The sequence below is a fragment of the Phanerochaete carnosa genome (genome assembly GCF_000300595.1).
Source record: "Phanerochaete carnosa HHB-10118-sp unplaced genomic scaffold PHACAscaffold_3, whole genome shotgun sequence".
Lineage (NCBI taxonomy): Eukaryota > Fungi > Basidiomycota > Agaricomycetes > Polyporales > Phanerochaetaceae > Phanerochaete > Phanerochaete carnosa.
The window spans coordinates 138,208-158,419 of NW_006767630.1; the positions used below are offsets into that span (position 1 = coordinate 138,208).

A 20,212-nucleotide genomic window follows, 5' to 3' on the forward strand; every position below is an offset into this window, starting at 1 on the left:
AAAAGTGTGTGACATTGGGCCATGGTGTGTGACTTGCTTTCCAGGTTGGGCTAACTCTCATGAACAAATTGTTTTAAGACTAGTATCTGGCAGGTTTGGTCTCATGCTTTGTGCATAGATGGCTTATATTACACATATTCTCACTCAGAAAATATACATTTACCTGAGAATCACAACAACAAGGTTCATAGCTGTTGAAATATTAATGTGACTGCTGGCAGCCTGCCCCCACTGCCTGATAGCTCATTCCTGAGCTTATAGAAAGTTTATAAAAAATCTCAGGAGCCTCTAACCAGGTCTGTGTAGTTTAATATGCTTCAAAGAATTACTTGCAGCTGCTTCCACTTGGGGACACATCCGGCAATCAATTTTACACACCTTTTGCACTCAGACAGTGTACCGCGTAGAGACACTTCAGTGAGAGCTGAGTTCTGGGATAGTGCACAGTTCAGAGGAGAATAGGCATCTATACAGATGCCGGTGGCTAAGCATGTATTGAGCTTATTACAGAAAAATATTTGTATCTATATTGGTACTTGATAAGCCAGTGGCTTCAAGCAATGTTTGATGCAAATTGCTGGTGATGTGTGCCGGTAGCCGGTGGCAACCTGCGAAGCCCAGTGGGATCTGGTGTGTCTCACTGCCGCCCACTGTTACTCACTGATACCCACCAGCCAACAGCAGCAGCCACTGGAGACTAGCACTGGACTTCACTGGATACCAGTGGGTGCCAGTGAGTACACCCCATATTCAGTGGAATTTGGTGTAGTTGTCAGTCCCGGGCATATTACTGACTAGCTGCAACCCTCCGGGTCGTACGTCGGCGTCGGTGAAAATCAGAGGCGAGTCGAGGATGCGCTCGGCACTAGAATGCTGACTGCAGGAAGAGTCTTGAAAAGCTGAGAAGTGTATAGAAGACAATCTAGGCGCTGCTCTTGACATGACTTGGGTATATACAGTACCCCCAAGATAAGTTTCGCATCGGGCGGGCGATGACGTTCTCGTGTAGCTTTGCGAGGGGCGCGTTCCATTGCGTGAGCTCACGGCTGGCCGCGGGACAGGCCAAGACATGAAAATAGACATCCTTTAGCGTGGCTGTTGGAAAAACCGACGACGCGGGGCATGCTTGAAGTCCAGCAATTGAACCAAGCGTTGCCAGAGGCTGTGGATGCGCATCATTCCTGAGCATCTCCGAGTTCCTGCCAGGCTGCCTCATTCTGCAGCTCCACACATTGAGCTCCCTTCAGCTGGCCAAGCATCGTGTACTTGTGCATTCTAGATTGATGCTGTATCGCCTGAGCGTGGCGTGTGTTGCCGTCAGCCGCTCGCGCTGGCCTTCCTAGTAGCGAAGGATACGAGGTCTTATGAGGCGCAAGCGTGGATTACGGGCCGTGTAATATATGCTGAGGCGGCGAGCCTGCGCAAGATAGCTGTCATGAAGCGTGTCATATTAGAGATATCTAGTAGGGCGATACGCATCCAACATGGGTCCTGCCTCCCAGGCGTGTTCGAGGGTGTCAGTGGTAACGCCTTAAGGTGCCAAGGAGAGGAGCGTCAGTGTCAGCTGAGAGCTGTTGCAGAGTAGACGTGAGGTCGGCTGGACACTTGGGGAATTCGAGAGGTTGAGAGCCGACTCAGCCGAGCACCCAGACTCTGACGCCCGCGTATCGTCAAGGAGTCACGTGGCCGTGTCAATCTCAGATCTCTCGCTGCCGTCGAAGAAACACGGCTCTTTTTCCTCGTTTCGACGTCAACCGGCAATTCTCGTTGCTTATGCGCCGCATGCTCGTTCGACGTAGCCCGTATGGCCGCCGCCCGGCTACACTTGGCATCTTATGCCCCGCCCCTTAGCTCAAAATTTAAGCGGTCATCAGCTGCATCAACTTCACGGTCCATTCACCCGCTGATTCTGGCTGCGCAGGATACGGACAGTGTGGGTCAGAGAACTTCCTGCCCTACGGTTGCATCCTGCGAGAATCCGTGTACCACTAACCAGTCCATATATACATGCAGCCTACACGACACTGTGTAGTAGTCAAATCCCACTATTTGGTCTACAAGATCCAGGCTTCAAGTGAGTTTCTCTTCGTGGTCCTTATGGCCGCCTTTGCTGATTGCCCTGCCAGGGCCCTGCGAGCTGAGAAGGCCCAAACTTCGCGCAGTCACTACATCAGACTGCTCTCCAAGCCCTCTCCGACGCCTTCGTCATTCCGCTCTGCAGGAAGGGATCGGCGGTGAGCCGCAACTTGAGCTGTTAATGCAGCAGACGACCTGATGACCTGACAACATTTCCGTGCGCCAGACACTCGCGAAAGAGATCAAGCCTATCCATCCGTTATATGCACTAATTCGCGAGTCGGACTACTCCTAGCTCGACCGGCTCGTGGGCTTCCCGAAGGAGCTGACACCGCCCGTAACGACTCAACGTCTTCGGGATCGCCTTTGGCTCCCTGTCGTCTGGACCGAGTTCAATTTCTGCGTCAGATTCCCTGCTGAACGCAAGTCGGTGAGGTCTTCGCGGACCTGGGACGAGCTCTGTATAGTGCGCACCGGTCTTATGAAGGACTGTGCTGAAGCACCAGGCGACGTGTCTCTCGGCGTTTCAAGACGGCCTTGGTTCCGCAACTGGTCAGCTGGTCGCGCGAGGCCGCAATTTGTGGGTACAATACTCATGCTCATCTTCGCACGAATTTACACTTAAATAGTCGGCGCATACGACCTATCCTTCGCAAAGCTGCAGGCGCGGTAATACGATATCGACCGATGCCTTGGTGCCTCCAAGGACGAGGTGGTCGCGGCGGGGCGCAATGACCGTACACAGGGCGATCGAGACGGGGCAGATCGCTTGGTTCTCAGAGCAACTCGCTTCCAGGCAAGACATAGAGGGGTTGCAATAGATCGGCACATATACGCTCGCAGAATGAGACTCTGCGGTGTTCCTGGACGAGTCGGTTGGTATTTAGAGGGTGTGTTGAATGGCATCGTTCCCACACCTTACTTGCAGCTTATTCCCTATGCACTAGCTGGCGACAATTGCGCCCTGTTGATATTCCTGCAGGTGTCGAGGCGGTGGAGAGCAACTCCTCAGAGGTGTTTGACCGGCAGCGGACGGTCTTCATACATGTGTAGTACCTTCTAAATACCACTATATAGCCCGCTAATCGAATAATTCACTACCCTGATCAAAGTTCAGGGCACGTACTCCCCGAACTCCGCGTTCGCGCCCTCGTTGTCACACTTACGAACGACAAGTCCACCAATATAATTCATTACTGTACTATATGCGCCGATGGAATATATGTATTCAGCTCAGTAAGCCCGTACCATTAACCCCAGGACCTCCGCCGTCCCTGCTCTACCCGTGCTGCCTCTAGTCTCGTCAGCTCATCCATTGACCTCGCTACCACGACCCTTCCCAGTGCATGACGCCGCGCCTTGTGCTTGGCGGTCGACCACAAAGGGCGCGAACTCTGATATTCGGGTACGTTAACGGCTGACGTTAGGGAGCTTTCATGCGACATTGTGCCGTGCAGTTCGGCGTGAGCAAGCCCCTGTGGCGGGTCGGATGAAGTGACCAATCCGGACGGCGATGATGGCTGCGGTCCAAACAATGACGACAGCAGCGGTTCGGCCAACTGTTCCTTGCCGTGAGCGTCCACGGCGGAGGCGGGTCTGATGCGCTTCGAGAGCAGATTGCACTCAACATAATCGCCGCCTTCGTCCTGCCGGTTCTTGATGTGCCCAATCCAGTGGCAGCCGTCGACCTCGCACGTGGACCCGTACTCGTTGTACGACGTCTTGAGCGCAACATGTAGATGATGCCAGATCGAATTCTGGTCGCCGCGAAGCTTGTCCAGCTTGTACGCCTTCTCAAGTGTATGCAGGAGTTGCCTGTAGAGTGTGCCATACCGCTCCGTTAGCGTCATTTTCTTCCAATACAGTTGCTCGATCCACTCCCGGTAGTCAGCTCGGACCCCGATACCGTTACCGGCCTGCGAGATATGTGCCGCGGTATTAACTGGCGCAGAAGACTCAACAGATAAGATGTCTGCCGCCCTGACCATCCTCTCCAGTATGTTGACGACAACTTCTCGAGACACCACTCCCGGGTCACAGCAAGAGAGCCACAGCTCTGCTGAGGCGATAAACATCTCGAAGTGGTCCTGCCAACCTCCTGTTACATACCAAAAGTTCCGCCGTCTCGGTTGCCCATGTCTCGTCACTGGCCTCGTCAAGCTTCAGACCGTCCGTTCTTGGGCGCTGCTTTCCTCGTTGTCTCCACCACCCTTGCCCCATCCTTGCCCTTGCCTTTGCCTCTGCTCTCGCCCTCGCCTTCGTTCTTGCCCTCGCTCTTGCCCTCGCCGCGCCTTTTCCTTGCCCTCACTCAGTGCTATACCATGGCCTTCGGACTGCGCAGCGCTCTGTGCTATTTCAAGGGCCGAACGGGAACGCCCGGGTCTTTGGTCTTCGGAAGCGTCAACAACGGCTACCGTCGAGGAGCCTTCTTGAGACATTGCGCGATGTGATCCGGCGTGTGCAAGTTCCTCTCGTAGGCTTAATGGTGTAGTTAATGAGTTTGTTGACGGCTGTGGTCGCGATCCGGACTGCCGTGCCCTGCCGTGCTGGCGCGCAGGGTCGGAGGCCGGTGCGACGTGTTTCGAGAGAAGGTCGCACTCGGAGTGGAAGTGGCCTTCGTGGTGTTCGCCGTGCCCAATCCAGGGGCAGCGGTGGACCTCGCATGTGGATCCGTACATGTTGTGAGACATCCCGAGCGCACCGTGGAGACACTTCTGGATCGTACCCTGGTCGCCGTAGAGCTTGTCCAGCTTGTACGCCTTCTCAAGCGCGTGAAGGAGCCGCCTGTAGAGTGCGCCATAATGCTCTGTCAACGTCATGCTGTTTCCAGATAGTCGCCAAATCCACTCCCCATGGTCAGCTCGGACCTCAACGGCGTTTCCGCCCTGCGAGATGCCAGTGGCGGTGTCAAGCGATACAGCAGACTCAACAGACAAGACATCCGCCGCCCCGACCATCTTCTCCAACACGTCGACCACAACGTCTCGAGATGCCAGTCGCATATCACAGCGACCGAGCCATACTGTTGCTGTGGCAATAAACATTTCGACAAGGTTCTGGTCAGCTTGTGTGAACTCGGATGAGAAGTAGTTCGTCAGGAGCAGCTTGCAGTCAGTGGCTGTAGTGAACCCTTTCTGAAGTGCTGATGAAAGCACCTAATATGTTAGCAAGCTCCCCGTGTGTACTACATGCGTGCTTACACAGGGATTTGTCAGCCACTGATAGTGTGATCCTACAGTCCTTCAGAGCATCCATGTATGCCCTATGCAGCAATGCGGAGGTGTTATGGTGCCTAGAGTGATCAAGGGCAAGCTGAAGAAGAAGAAGTCGAACTTCAGAGGCCGGTACCGGCGATGTCAGTTCTTCTTGGTATTCTTGAGCGGCTGCGAGAAGGAGGAAATCCAAGGTATGCCCGTGCGGACGTCGTTCCACAGCTTGACACTCTTTGATGTATGCGACAACGTGAGAGTTTTGCGTCGACTTTGCCACCCAGGACAATGCTCGCATGAGTAGAACAGCCTCCTTGACCTCGACAGACAGCTCATCCACAGCAGCCTTCTCCACGGAGCTGTCCGAAGTCTCGGCCGATAGAGTTCCCTCTGCTGCGACACGCATGGTCTCATACCTGAGCTGTCGGGACCCAAAGCGCGGCAACATGGTTCTGCAGCTGCCGAGGTCGACGTCGCGCCAGCCGAGCGGCAGTCGTTTCCACTTGACACGTTCTTGCTGTTCCAGACGGTGGTCTGATTCGCCCGCCAGGACGATCTGGAAGAGGAAGCGAAGTCTCAGGGTGTAACGCCGGTAGCGTAAGTGGCCCTTGTATTCTAATAGAGAGCATCAGGCTGCAAACGACGTGTATACTATTTGCACGACTCACCCTCAACAAATGCGCGCCATCGAGAACGCAGCAGGGCGGCATACGCTCTGCCCCGTTTTAGACAGAAGGTCACCGAATGCGATGTAAGCGTACAAGCCGCCATAACCGCCCATGCCGTGGGTGACTTGTACGGGCACCGGCGAGAGAACACGGGGAGGATGGTGAACACGGCGACCACGAGCAGGAACATCGCCGTTACAGCTGTCAAGCAGATCGCGACAACGTTGTCCAGCGTCCAGAGGAGAATGACCATGCCAATGAGGAAGAGGATCATGGCGACTTCGAGCAGCGCCGGCACCGCCGAGACGACCGCCGCGATGTTCCACGCCTCCCATGCTTCGAGGCGGAACTGGCGCACCATGATGTTCTCTCGCGGCGTCGCAAGAGGCGAGTTCCACTGCATGTACTCGCGCACCCACTGCTTGACGAGGATGCCGAGCAGGGCGGCGGCGAGACTGAGGACGAGGCTGACGAAGAAGAGCGTGTTGATCCACCGTGTCAAGACCGAGGGCTCGAATGGTGGCTGATCGTCGGGAGACACTAGTTGAGGAGGGGAGAATGGAGCTCCGGTGAGGACGGCGGAGAATCCCTGAACAAGGATCTGGTTACTTTGGGCGAGCATCTGGTTATTCGTCGTAAGGAGCTTGTTCGTCAGATCGGCGCTCGATGGCTGGAGCATCTGATATGTCTGGACGACAAATGCGGTGAGGACGGCGGAGAAAAGACCGGCCTTGGTGGAGATTAAATAGATTGCCAGTGAGTGCAGACACGCTGGGAGAGAACTCACGAAGACAAGGAGGGTATCAATATCATCAGAGTACCCTTTCATCTTTCCTTCGTCGTCCTTCACAACGGTCGCCTCTATTCCAGCCCAGCCGGAAAGACCTGAGGCATTCTGGTGTGGGGAAATGCGAAGATAAACTTCTGGCGTGAGACTAGGCCTACATGTCGCATGCGCACCTTGAAGCGAGGATCCTCCGCCGGATTCCCACCTGGTGAAGTCTCCATACGTGCTTGTAGCGTACTCGACGACGGCGGCCGGTTTTTACTAGGTAGACTGAGGGGATAGGTGGAAGGGTGTCGGATTGAGGATGGAGCGAAGGAGGGTGATCAAGTTGCACCTCGATGTAAGAAGCATGTATGGTGCGTGCGATCTTGTCTCGTGTTGGTGTTGACCGCTGGAATGGAACAAGAATTCAGTCGCATGCTATCGACTCGCCCTGCGGTATCTGTCATTCTCTCAACATTTCTCCATTGGTCCGCTCGACGCTCGAGACAGACAGCTGAGGAGAGCTGGTTGAAAGGCCTGCGTGGAGCGCAGACAGACAGGGCCAGCAATATTACATGTCTGTCACACTGGCGGAGTCTACACCACCAACCTGCATTCAAGCCGTCAACAGATGCCAGCTATCACTGATCACCGGCTGCTGAATAGGATCACGCGACCCACGATGCCAAGGGCGATGCGACAGCCGTGAGCGAAAGTCATGAGAGAATTGTATTCATTGCGCTCTGGCTGAACTCGTTGGTAAGCACCTTGAGACGTTGTGAGAACAAGCACATATAGCGTAGATGTGGAGTGGAGGAAACAGAGACGACTGCAGAGCCTTGTGCGCGCTTCCCCAGGGCACATCACGTAGATAAACTCTTCGGCGGGTGGCGTGGCTCCGCAAGCGGTAATTTCTGCCGCGTATGCTCACTGCGCAGGATACAAAATGGGATAGACTTATAAATCAATATTTTCGAGGGAGCCTCTTGGACAAAACGGAGATAGGGAGCATGCTTGAAGTCCAGCAACTGAGCCAAGCGTTGCCTGCGGCTGAGAAGGCGAGGAGACGCACCTGAATGGTATCCAGATCTCTCTAACATCGTACTTTTCTCACCCGTGAGTGTTGCAAAGCGTTCTCCCTGGGTCAACGCAAATCCGAAGCCTTGTAATTGGGCCGTGTCTCTAACCCAGACGTTCACACACGCCACGCGTTCATGACTAGGAGAGGGATGTGCCATTTGAAGTTGAGATAAGAACGGCTCGAAGACGAAGTACAAAGTGTCTAGTGACATAGGAGGTACAGTATTGCGACTGTGCCTGGCGTACCCGTTCAACACAAGCCAACTCGAGTAACATGACATTGAGTACACACACCATGCATCCAACACGACCGTCCATCAGGGACGCGAAAGCAAACTGACTATCTTCCACCTGAATCCGCCTTGGCGGCATGCGAAAGCGGCCACTACCTGGGGAGGGAATAAACGGTCGGTCTTGTGCTCCCAGCGTGAAGTGGATATGTGCGCACCATCGGCGAGCCCGAGGTGTGAAGGGAAGTAAGTGCAAAGTCGAAGAGGAAGGAATTTGCGTCAAGGTAGAGACACGCGCTGTGTGTGGAGGCGAACGCGGGCTGCGAACTCAACGCGCCGCTGAGGCGCTTACGTAATAAAGCTGCCACGTGACTCGTGCCAAGCACGCGTTTGGAATCTTGGATTCGCCGCCTGCCCGTCCTTGTCTTCGCAACACGACCGGAGCACGAGCAGTGCCGTTGCCCCACTGTGCTCCACGACTCGGTCTCCTTCCCGCTTCTCGCACGAAACGTTTTGTGCGCGTACTTCCAAGATGACATGTCTCGCTTTACACGCATTTGCACCATAGACGACGCACCTCTGGCCCTGCAACAACTCTCAGACGGCCCACGCAACACTAATCATGTGCCGCAATAGTCAACGATTAGCTTACGATCCAGTAGCATGTTCTTCGGCAGAGATGGAGATCCGAAGACGTTCCCTTCTTCTGGCTGGTCGCGGTGCGCAAACCTTGAGTTACCTAGCGACTGCGATACTCATCTTAAACCTGGACTGCACCATCTGAATGCCTCAGGCATCCATCTCACTCAACATAGTCTACGTCGTTGTCTCAGAGGCCGTCGGCGACTGCAGTAACAATTTATTTGTCGGCTCTCGGGCACCGATCCAGCTGCATATATACAATGTAAGCTGCAAATTTCTTTATTACATCCCCGCATGCTGACAAACTGATCTGTATGCCACCTAGGTTTTACCGCGCCATACTACACCAAAGTCCAGCTAGTCTTGACGATGTCGACCGAGATCAGGCACGTTGCCCTAAAAGCCCTAGCAGAAGGCCATGCATCTGACCGACCATGGAGCGTGTCTACAGGTGCGTCTCGGTGCCCAACAAAGTTTATGTAGCGTCAGCTCATCTTTGTCGGCACAGGTCACACAGCTCGCGGTACTTGAACCAGTCCACACTGCACGTCACGCCCGGCGTCCTCGCGCTTGCACGGCTATCGACCTGGCATCTAGTTCATCGCCGGCTCACGCCATCTACGCCCCGTACCCGACCACGACGATATGCGACTTCACTCGCGTCGAACTGTATTTTCGCGCGCTGACGTAGGTCAAGCTCGAGGTCAGCCGGACATGTATCTTGGAGGAGTTGGTCAGCTACGCGGGGATGATTCGGAGTGCGATGTGGGCAGAGATATGGGTCTTCGGTTAGCAATGCCTATGCCACCTGCGTCCCATACTAGCTGATTGGGCGTGCGACGGACTTGAAAGTCGGCACATGTGGATGTACGCCCTCTTGTCCTTACGTATCGCGCTGTTACTAACGGGAGTGAAGATTCTAGCTGGCGAGCTCACGCTTGCAGGCTAACAGGCTCTTCACGAAGCTGGCCGTATCGGCCGTATCCGTCGCTGCTGATATCGGCGCTTCCAGACGGCCAACGCCCCACCGTGAGTCCCGCTTCACTCGACGATCCCGACCACCTCCCGCCTGATCTACCACAGGATTGCCTTCACATCACTCGCGCGACCGCTCCTCCGGCCGCAAAATAACCAGATGGACTCTGTGCATCTGAAACTGGTGGCGCTGCCCTCGCGCAAGCATCTCGCCGCTTGGCCACCAGTCTGGCACCGAGAACGTCGCAAGCCTGCGTCTTCTACGCCCCGCAACCGACAACGAAGCACGGCCTCACTCGTGCCGAAACGCACTTTCGTGCGCTGACGTAGGTCAAGCTCGTGGACGTCCAGACACGTATCTGAGAAGCTGATCAGCAATGTAGGGCCGATGCAGAGCGCCACGTAGACGGGCAAATAAGTTACGAGTACGCGCGGCGTGCGTAATCTGCCCCCACTCTGGTTTGCCGGACCCGTGGTGGACATTCAAGTTAGAATCCGTGGGTGCATGCCTTATCCGTCTCCGCACCTTGCTCGCAGCTTATTCGCTATGATCCAGCTTGCGCTAAGTGCATGCTCCTGCACGAACGAAATGGCATCCTGTCGATAATCTTACGGGTGTCGAGGCGGTGCCAAGCAACGTTTCAGAGATCTTCGACTGGTGGCGGACGGGCTTGATTCCATGTATTACCTTCGAATATCACTGTATATCCCGCTAATTGAATAATTTACTTTCATACTCAGGAGTCTTGGGCATATACTCCCCGAGCTCCGCGCTCATGCACTCGTTGTTGCACGTACGAACGACAGCTCTACCAATATAATTTACCGCCGTATGCGCCGGTGGAATATACATGTACAATACGAGTCTGGAGCGTCAACTCCAGGACCTCCGCCGTCCCGCTTCTGCCTCTGGTCTCACCAGCTCATCCATCGGTGTCGCCTCTCCTACCCTCCCCATCGCATGGCGTCGCCGCTTGCGCTCAGTGGCCGACAACGAAGACCGCGAGTTCGGACAATCGGATGCGCTTCGGATTGCTGGCACCGGAGGGGCGTCGTGTGACGTCATGCAATGTGGTTCGGCGTGGGCGGGCCCTTGGGCCGGGTCAGATGAAATGGCTGATTCGGACGACGACGATGGCTGTGGTCCAGACGATGACGACGGCCGCGGTTCGGCCAGATGTTCCTCGCCGCGCGCATCCGCAGCGAAGGCGGGTCTGACGGTCTTCGAGAGCAGATCGCACTCGACATGTAAGCCGCCTTCGTTCAGCCAGCTCTTGACGTGCCCAATCCAGGGGCAGCCGTCGACCTCGCACGTGGACCCGTACTCTTTGTGTGATGTCTGGAGCGCGTCGTGTAGATAATGCCGGATCACGTCCTGGCCGCCACGGAGCTTGTCCAGCTTGTACGCCTTCTCAAGCGCATGCAGGAGTCGCCTGAAGAGTGCGCCATACCGCTCCGTCAGCGTCTTTTTCTTCAAATACAGTTTCCGGATCCACCCCTCATGGTCAGCTCGGACATCAACGCCGATGCCGCCCTGTGAGATGCCTGCCGCGATATCAGCCGGTGCGGCGGACTCAACAGACAAGATGTCTGCCGCCCTGACCATCCTCTCCAGTACGTCGACCACAACCTCTCGAGACGCCGCTTGCATTCTACAGGGATCGAGCCACTTCGTTGCCGTGACGATAAACATCTCGAGGTGGTCCTGGTCAGCATGTGTGAACTCGGATGGGAAGTAGTTTGTCAGAAGCAGCTCGCAGTCTGCGGCTGTGGTGCGCCCCTGCTCGAGCACTGGGAAAACACACCTGACATGTTAGCAAATATTCCCTCTTCTAGGCTATGTGTGTGCTTACCCAGATGTCTGTCAGCTGTGGATAGCATAATCCTGTAATTCCGCTGAGCATAAATGTATGCCCTACGCAGCAGCGCAGAGGTATCACGGTGCTTGGAGTGATTAAAGACGATTTGTAGAAGGAGCCGCTGCGCTTCGTAACCGGGTTCTGATGCGACCGCATGAAGGAGGAAATCCAATGTACGCTTGTGTGGACGCTCCTCCTCGGCATGACATTGCTCGATGTACGTGACGACGTGCGAGTTCTGTGACGACTTTGCAACCCAGGACAACGCTTGCAGGAGTAGGACGGTCTCCTTGACCTCACCGCACAGCTCGCCTTTCTGCTCCGAGCCATCTAAAGTCTCGGCCCCAAAGGTTCGCTGTGCTGCGGCGCGCATGGTTTCATCGTTGAGCTGCCGGGCCCCGAAGCGCGGTAGCATGGTTTTGCAGCTGCTGAGGTCGACGTCGCGCCAGCTGAGCGGTAGCTGCTTCCACTCGACCCGTTCTTGCAGCCCCAGCACATGATCCCAGTAACCAACCAGGACTATCAAAACGAAATGGCGATATATTTCAGTATACTGCCTGCGGCGCAAGTCATTACTGCAAACTGAAAGAGAGCATTAGGGATGTAGATGACATGCTAGACACTTGCATTGCTTACAACTAATGAACCACCGCCATCGACGATACTGCAGAGCAGCATATACTCTACCCCATCTCACACAGAACGGCACCATATGCAAGGTGAGCTTGCAAGCTGCCATGACCGCCCATGCCGTCGGTGACTTGTACGGGCACCGGCGTGAGAACACGGGAAGGATGGTGAACACGGCGATAACGAGCAGGAACATCGCCGTGAATGCTGTCAAACAGATTGCCACAACGTCATCCAGGGTCCATAGCAGGATGACCATGCCAATGAGGAACAGGATCATTGCGACCTCGAGTAGTGCCGGCACCGTCGAGACGATCGCCGAGACATTCCACGCATCCCACGCCTCCAGCCGGAATTGCCGCACCATGATATTTTTCCGCGGAGTTGCCAGCGGCGAGTTCCACTGCATGTACTCGCGCACCCACTGCTTGACCAGGATGCCAAGCAGGGCGGCCGCGATACTGAGGACGAGACTGATGAAGAACAGCGTGTTGATCCACCGTGCCGGGGTCGACGGCCGGAATGGCGGCAGATCAGCGAGAGACATGAACTGAGGGGGAGAGAACGAGGACCCGGTGAGGACGGCAGAGAAGCCTTGGACGAGGATCTGATTGTTGGTGGTAATGAGCTGGTTCGTGAGGTCGACGCTCGATGGCTGCAGCATGGTATAGGTCGAGACGACGAATGCGGTGAGGATGGCGGAGAATAGACCAGCCTTGACGGGCGTCAGATCGCTCGAACATGAAAACGCAGATGAAGAACATACAAAGACGAGCAGGGTGTCGACATCTTCAGAATATCCATTCATCTTCCCCTCGTCGTCCTTCGTCACAGTCGCTTCTATTCCGGCCCACCCGGAGAGACCTGATATGTCCTGGCGCAGAGGGATGCGACAATGAACCGCCGATACGGGACTTACTTAGGTGTGGTATCCGTACCTTGGCATCCGGACCACCCGCCGCTCGATTTCTGCCTCGTGAGGTGTTCATGAAGGTGTACAGTGCACTCCGTAACAATGGCAACGGTGACTGGTGAACGGAGAGAGTGAAAGAGAGATGGTAGCGGCTCAACAGGGCGAAGGAGGGAGGCCTTACACCGCCGACCTTGCATTAACAAGCCGCCAACAGACTACAACTGTCAGTCAAGATGTGATGGCTGTTGCTGACAACCGCCACTGCACAGACTCCTGACCAGCATGCGGCAGCACTGCTGCCTCGCATGAAAAATTGAATTGTTCAGAGTGATGCGTCCAGAGCTGTGCAAGGCGGTGTCCTCGGTTTTCGATCCTGCACGGCCATAGCGATGTCTACAAATCATACAAAGGAAGCCTTGAACGACAAATCGGCGATAACATGTGCAAGTATTATGGCAGCCCCGATAGCACTCTGACCAACTTGGAATCTGGAAATACCTTGCAATGACGTACATACAGGCAGGCGCAAGTAGCACAAACCAGGAAAGAAGTAAGTACGGGCGACTCCAGAGCCTTGTGCACGCATCTCCTGAGTCCACATATGAATGAAATCCTCCGTCCTAGGAACAGTGAGTGCACCTGCCTCTGGTAGTGCCCTGCCTTATCCTTTGCACGACGTCCTGCTATGAGCGCGAAGTGCCTCATAGCGCCCTCCATCCAGGCTAGCTCTGCGTGACTGCGGATGATCAGCTTTGCTCACCGACGTGCAAACATGCTGCTCTTACTTTCGTCCAAAGGCACTTGTGCCAGAGTTGAGGTATTATTTTCACAGATGACCCGCAACGGTCTGGGATGTCGCGCCGCTAGTCCACTGGCCTGAAGACGTAGGGCACATCTTGCCACGATGGGTCTGTTCAGCTACCGCCTCGGCTGGCATAGCTTGAGTGTGCGGAGTCGAGGATCTAAAGGGAAGGCGCTCGTCGCCGTCGAATGATCCACACGAGACGTGGTTGGACGGTATCAAGAATACGGGACGCGATGCCGAAGACCAGACATAAGATGGTGAGCGTAACGTTTCGTCGCCCTCAGGCGTGCTCGGCCCGTCATCAGTCTTGACCTTGTGCTACCTGGCCGTTATCATTTGGCACCGGTGCGGCGGGCGCAACAGAGACAGCTGGCCGCGGGTAGGACGATACGAGGCGGCTTTGGATGGTAGAGAGTGGCGGGATAGAAGGACATAACGCCCCACTTGTGATGGAGAAAGGTGCGTGGAATCCGATGCGGCCGACAAGCCAGGATCTTTGACCTGTGGTGATGCGGGTGGTCCTCCGTCGGCTGCGGCAGCGGTGGAGGGGCTTTAGACGGGCAGCTTGCCTAGCTAGATGGCTGGTTGCGAGCTGTGGTGTCGGCCGTGAGCGCCGACTTGGGAGGCCGCGCGTTTCTGAGCGTTACACTCCAGAAAGGAACGCCCGAATAGCGTTTCCACGCCAGTCGTAGTGGGTGGGGTTCTGGCGTTCATCGGGGCGCCGCTTGCTTGAACAAGACGAAGGAGGGCGGCGAAGTGCATACGGTGAGCACCCGAGAAAGTTGATGCTCTGCAGTCAGAGTCGGTGCACCCGTTCCTCGTCATAGCGAATCGTACAACCCTGGGTATTGCGCAGGTCCTGGCGCCGTGAGATGGCGTTTGCAGCTGCGAACACCTTGCGGTCGATAGCGCCAAAGGCCCACAATGGCGGGGTCACAGCTCCCTGTTGTGAGGGTTAGTAAACGACGCAAAGACACATTTGTCGGAACGCGACCTACGATAGAAACTTATACAGGCAAAAACTCGTAGGGAATGCAACGGAAGATAAGAGGTGAAGGTAGAGGCGACCAGCAGAAAAGCAGAGGCGACAACGGTGATCACAGCGGCGACGATGCCGAGGGTCCATAGGGGAACGACTATGCCCGCGAAGAAGAGGACCACAGCCATATCGATCAGCGCAGGTCTTGCCACAGTAATCGCCTCCACATTCCACGTCTTCTGCACCCAAAGCGACTCTGCCGCACGAACGGACTCTCGCGCGGCACCGGAAGCGGTGAGTTCCACCGCACGTGCGCGCGGAGCCGCCGCTTGGGGAGATCGTCGTACAACGCAGCTGCGAGGCAGAGGACGGGGCTCGTGGAGAAGAGGGCGCTGGTAAACTCGTTGATCAGCTGCGCGGACGCCTGAGGCGCGAAGGGTGGTATGGCTCGGCGAGCAGCGAGTTCCGCTGCGTACACTTGTCGCATAGGCTACAATTTGGACTATCGGCTTGGAATTAACAGTTTGGAGAGTGGCCGTCGGGCGAAACGGCAGTGAGCAGCATGCTTAAAGTTCACCAGTTGGGCTAAATGCTTCCAGCGTCGAAAAGACAGGGGACGCACCTGAATGCTGTCCAGACCCTCCCGACATTGTCCATCTATCTCGTCCCTGAGCGTTGTAAAGCGTTCCCCCGGGGTTGACCCAAAGCCTTGTGCTTGCGACGAGTTTCTTAATCGAATGTTCGCATGCGATTGGGAGGTATGTCACGCTTTCATGATTAGGAAAGGGGTGGTTGAAACTTGAAAGACGAAGTACAGTGTGATCCTGACATGAAGTGCACATTATCGCAACTGGCGGACCAGCTCAGCAGAGGTTAGGTCAAGCAGCACGAATATGCGTACCGTGTGTTCAATACAACAATCCTTCGACGATACAAAACTGAGCCGTTCATCTTCCGCCTGACACCTGAACGTTAACGTTGAAACGTTGAACCTGCATCTTCTGGAGGCCTTGGCGGCGTGCGGAAGCAGAGGGAATGAACGAACGGCTTCGTGTTTTCGGCCTAAGCCGACACACATACATGCTATCGGCGAGTCGAGGAAGGGATATTGCGCGAAAACAAGGTACGCGCCTGAAAGTGACTTTGGGAGCAGGGCAACAAGCGAATATGCCAGGGCGCTTACGCGACGAAAGTCGCACGTGACTCGTGCTAAACACAGCGCGTTCAGGTTTTTCAGAGCTGCCCGTCCTTGTCTTCGCACCAGCAACACACCACGACCGGAGCACAAGCTACTCTGTCACTCTGCTGTGCACTGCTCAAGGGCTGAATCAGCTCTCTTCCCTGCTTCTCTCACGAAACGTTCTTTACAGTCACTTTTGTGGTGACATGTCTCCCTTCGTACCATAGACAGCGGATCTCCGGCCCTGCAATGACCCTCAGACGGCCCGCACAGCGCTACTCATGCACTGCGGCAATCGGCATGTACTCAACTCGGTCGACCTCTGGCGGATATGGAGATGCCGCAGCGGTATCTTTCCCTGGCTGGACGGCAACCATCGCCAGCAGGACGCGTTCATGGAAATTCGAGGTGCGCAAACCTTTGATTGCCTAGTGGTCGCTATACTCATCTTGAACCTGTATCACGCCATTCAGAATCTGTCAGACACCCACCCCACTCAACGTAGTCTACACTGTTGCCTCAGGGGCCGTCGACGACCACATCAACGACTTATCCGTCGGCTCTCAGGTACCGGCTCGACAGAATATTTACAACGTGAGCTACAGCTATTCCATTCTCTGCACGCATCCTGACGAACAGATCTCTATGCCATCCAGATCCTTGTGCATCTCACTTCCCTCACAGTCCGGCCGCTATGGTGAAAGGGCTGCGCATGTGACTGAGCGAGGAGAGTGTTTGGAGGTGCGTCTCGATACCCAGCGAAGATCTCCGTGGCCACACTCATCTCCACTCGTGCAGGCGACACTCCAACTTGCGGCGTTTGAATCACTTCATGCTGCACATCACTCCTGGCGTCCTTGCGCAAACATCTCAGTGCACGGCTGCCGGTATGGTACTACCTCATCTCCAGCTCGCGCCTTCTACGCTTCATACCTGAACACGAAGTATGACTGCACTCTGGCCTCACAACGCTTTCACGCGCAGACATAGATCACGCTCGAGGACGGCCAGACGCATAGCATGGAGGAGCTGGCCAGCTATGCAGGGCCATTGCAGGGTACAAGTACGCGGGCAAGTAGGTCTTGTGCGCGCCGTCTGCATCGCGCCCTCGTTCGTCGAACGCGCAACGGACTTCCAAGCCACCATATGTGGGTATATGCATACTCATCTTTAGGTATCGATGTTATGACACTGACGAGTGTGGGTGTTTTAATCGCAAGCTTTTGTGCGCAGTCTCGCGTGCTCTTGATGACATTGGCCATACCGGTAATGTCTATCGCTGTTGGCGCCGGCATTTGAGGAGACTATAGCCCCGCCGTAAGTCCCGCTTCCCTCGACGATCTTGGCCTTCTCCCGCTTATACTCTGATCTACCCCAGGACTACCTGTGTGTCGCTCGAACGAGCGTCTCTCCAACGGAAGAATACCAAACGGACCTCATCATCTGGTCGCGCAACATGCGGCGGACACGCTCATCAGACTGGAAATCGTATGGCATCCTCTTACGCCCACGCCTCGCTATGCTTACAGGGTAAATATCCCGCCGTACAGACGATCGCCGTGTGTTCTGTACGAGAGCTCGATAGGAGCAGCATCCGGGCTACTGCCGTGCTGGTCCACATTGCGGGGACGCGAAAATGGTGCAAGACGGTGCATTGAAATACGCCTGAGACGTTCGGGGCGAGGGGTCACGCTGTCGGTCTTGTAGGAGCGAAGCAGAGTGTAGGACTTTGGTTATTCTGCCGCTTGGACGTAGACGTGAATGAAGCAGATTCTATTGGTCGTCTTTCGTCGAATGACACTTGCCGTATAAGGGTGGCGGTGTGAGCCTGGTGGCGTCCGGCATGATCGGCAATGTCTGAGCTGGCACTCGCCTACGCGCATGCGTGGCTCGTCTCTCCGCTTCTGCTACTGTACAGTTCCCCCAGCATGAAACACCCGGGAGTTGCAACTGCGGATTTAACAGCCTGCCGTCTGAGGCGTCGACGGACATATAGAACTCCGCGTCACCACTGGTGTTAGCAAAACAAAAGTGGCTGTTTAGCAACTTAAGAAGTGAAATAACAGCTCGCGAGCAGACTTTCGCAGCGTCGGCAACGTGGCGTATGCCGGCATCCCCCGGCGGCTTTCACGGTTCACCAAATGTCCCGCTAGCTGAGCAACTCTTGTCTTCTCCGATTATAAACCTTTGTGGATGATAATACACGCAAGCACCAAGCGAGTATATAATTAACAAGCGGTCTTAAACATGCATAGGAGGTATGGGGGGCGATGGGGAGCCAGAGCGGTCAGGACAAGGTACACAGCGAAGGCGAGCGACGGAGGGCCCAACCAGTCTCACAACCAGTCCATCTCACCTGCCAAACGGACCAACTACTCAAACGTGGTCTCTCTGTGTATAATTCGGCGTCAGAATTCCCGGCAGCACACGAGCTCGCCGTGAAGTACGCACCCATTCCTTAGCCCCTCGATGACACTATCCAGCGGCGGCGCCGAGTCGAAGGACTCTGAACCGGTCTGGATCTGATTCTGCGAGATACTATCGCCCGCGACCGGTAGCTCGCGGTTGAACCTGAGCAGCCATTTCAATATATGTTCGGCAACACCGTCTCCTGGCGCAACTCGGACAAACTCACTTGCATCCGGGGCACGCCTTCTCAACGGGCCTGAACGACGGCGCGCCACTCCAAAATGTAGAAAACGCTCTGTTCCTGGGATAAGTGGTGTCAGAATGATATTTCCTGCGTCTTGGTAGGAGAGGCATAGAATGTTACTGATCGTCGGTGTTGGGCGCACTAGTCGTCACGGCCTTGTCGTCGCCTGCATGTACAGGAGCCCCGTACACAAGCAGCGACAAGCTAGCGAGAGCGAAGAGGATGAGAGAGAGCATAGTGTGGCAGGGCGGGGCCGTTAGAACTAAGGCACGAGAAGTGAGTGCTTCCAGAGCAGCTGGGGAGCATACACATGTCTTGATCGCTCTTATAGGCGTGACGAGGATAATAAATTTCGTATTGTGCGAGTGTTCGTGTATGCAGATGCTCTTCAAGGGGATACGGTAGCGACCGGTCGACTTACAATGCAGCAGATTGGCCACGACTAGACAGACGGTACGAGAGAACAACGCAACGGTTGAATCTGGTAGTTCGACAATAGCTATCACGGATGAGAGATGATCATTTGCAGCGTGATATTATACGCACCTAAGAACAGTGCCGGTATTCACCATGACCACGCGAAATGTCTGCAAGCTGCTCAGCCTGCTCGCCTCTGCGCAGCTTCCTGAAACCAATGTGCGCGATAACCACTCATGACAGCGCATATGGAGACTCGTGCAAGCCGCTGCACTCGGTGGAAAACGGTGAATCATCTCGGCGTTTCAGGGACGATCAGCATGTTGACCATTATTGACGGAGATGCGGACTGACCGCAGCTTGGAAGTCAGATTGAACAATGATATGAGCTGAATGTCAATGCACGAATTCGGACAGCCGGTGTTCGTGCTGGCCTGAGGGTGTATGTATTCTCGAATGAGGAGGATGGCTAGCAGGCTGCAAGCGCACAGCGCAGGGATGCGAGAGTCGCGGGCGGGCCGTAGTGTTAGACGTTAGAGGGGTGGCAAGCCTCTTCCAGGCTGCCAGGTGCGTGTATGGCAGACTCGTGACCAGTCTACTCGGTAGTTGGTAGGGTGCGTACCGAGGGTGGGAGGGTGGTCGGTACGCTGGAATGGCTACCGAGTATAATATATGACAGGGCGGCTGGTATCGAGCCTACGTGTATGGTTACATGGGCTCAAACGAAAGTTTGGATCGAGGGTCATGCATCATGGCAGAAAGAGGTACTCGTGAACCGGGTGCTTACAGTGCTTTGCAGGCCGATCTGTAGTCTCGTCCCCAACCATTCTAGATCACCCGGAATACTCCGGGCGGACTTCGAAAACCCGAAGTCGCGGCTGGGCGACCGGCGAAGAGTCCAGAAAAGGCAGGCGTCGGCGCTGAGGCACATGGATGTCTGGCGTAAGTTTTAGTGCAATAAATTATCCCATTACCAGTAATTTCTAAGTAAATCCCAGCCTGGTGCCCGGACTACCAGTGCCATTCAACTAAATACAGTACAGAACAGTACCAATAAATCACCAGTACCAGCCTGTAATGATTAGTAATGTATAACAGGCGGGGGGGGGGGGGGGGGGGGGGGGGGG

At 55.2% G+C, this 20,212-nt stretch overlaps 6 protein-coding genes across 6 annotated transcripts; 1 reads left to right on the forward strand and 5 right to left on the reverse strand.

The window, feature by feature from the left end:
* Positions 1 to 3,247: 3,247 nt before the first annotated feature.
* PHACADRAFT_251110 (uncharacterized protein) lies at positions 3,248 to 4,584 on the reverse strand. The gene has a single exon (XM_007392737.1). It carries the CDS (start codon positions 3,924 to 3,926, stop codon positions 3,327 to 3,329), a length of 600 nt encoding a protein of 199 aa, XP_007392799.1. The 5' UTR covers positions 3,927 to 4,584; the 3' UTR covers positions 3,248 to 3,326.
* A 1,352-nt stretch (positions 4,585 to 5,936) lies between these two features.
* PHACADRAFT_88938 (uncharacterized protein) lies at positions 5,937 to 6,803 on the reverse strand (the record flags this gene model as incomplete). Its single annotated transcript, XM_007392738.1, has 2 exons — positions 5,937 to 6,476; positions 6,549 to 6,803. Coding segments are annotated over 2 exons (795 nt in total), but the record flags the coding sequence as incomplete, so codon positions are not given.
* A 5,300-nt stretch (positions 6,804 to 12,103) lies between these two features.
* Positions 12,104 to 13,000, reverse strand: PHACADRAFT_90702 (uncharacterized protein; the record flags this gene model as incomplete). Its single annotated transcript, XM_007392739.1, has 2 exons — positions 12,104 to 12,853; positions 12,905 to 13,000. Coding segments are annotated over 2 exons (846 nt in total), but the record flags the coding sequence as incomplete, so codon positions are not given.
* Positions 13,001 to 16,264: 3,264 nt separating this feature from the next.
* On the forward strand, positions 16,265 to 16,716 carry PHACADRAFT_192598 (uncharacterized protein; the record flags this gene model as incomplete). The annotated part of the gene is made up of 3 exons (XM_007392740.1): positions 16,265 to 16,423; positions 16,499 to 16,609; positions 16,672 to 16,716. The coding sequence occupies 3 exons, from the start codon at positions 16,265 to 16,267 to the stop codon at positions 16,714 to 16,716; spliced, it is 315 nt and encodes a 104-aa protein (XP_007392802.1).
* PHACADRAFT_251116 (uncharacterized protein) lies at positions 16,706 to 17,896 on the reverse strand (the record flags this gene model as incomplete). Its single annotated transcript, XM_007392741.1, has 1 exon — positions 16,706 to 17,896. A coding segment is annotated over one exon (168 nt), but the record flags the coding sequence as incomplete, so codon positions are not given.
* A 314-nt stretch (positions 17,897 to 18,210) lies between these two features.
* PHACADRAFT_251117 (uncharacterized protein) lies at positions 18,211 to 19,616 on the reverse strand. Its single transcript, XM_007392742.1, is given in 6 exon segments — positions 18,211 to 18,231; positions 18,289 to 18,406; positions 18,424 to 18,586; positions 18,651 to 18,725; positions 19,090 to 19,149; positions 19,215 to 19,616. 4 exon segments carry the CDS (start codon positions 19,331 to 19,333, stop codon positions 18,424 to 18,426), a joined length of 417 nt encoding a protein of 138 aa, XP_007392804.1. The 5' UTR covers positions 19,334 to 19,616; the 3' UTR covers positions 18,211 to 18,231; positions 18,289 to 18,406.
* Positions 19,617 to 20,212: the final 596 nt, after the last annotated feature.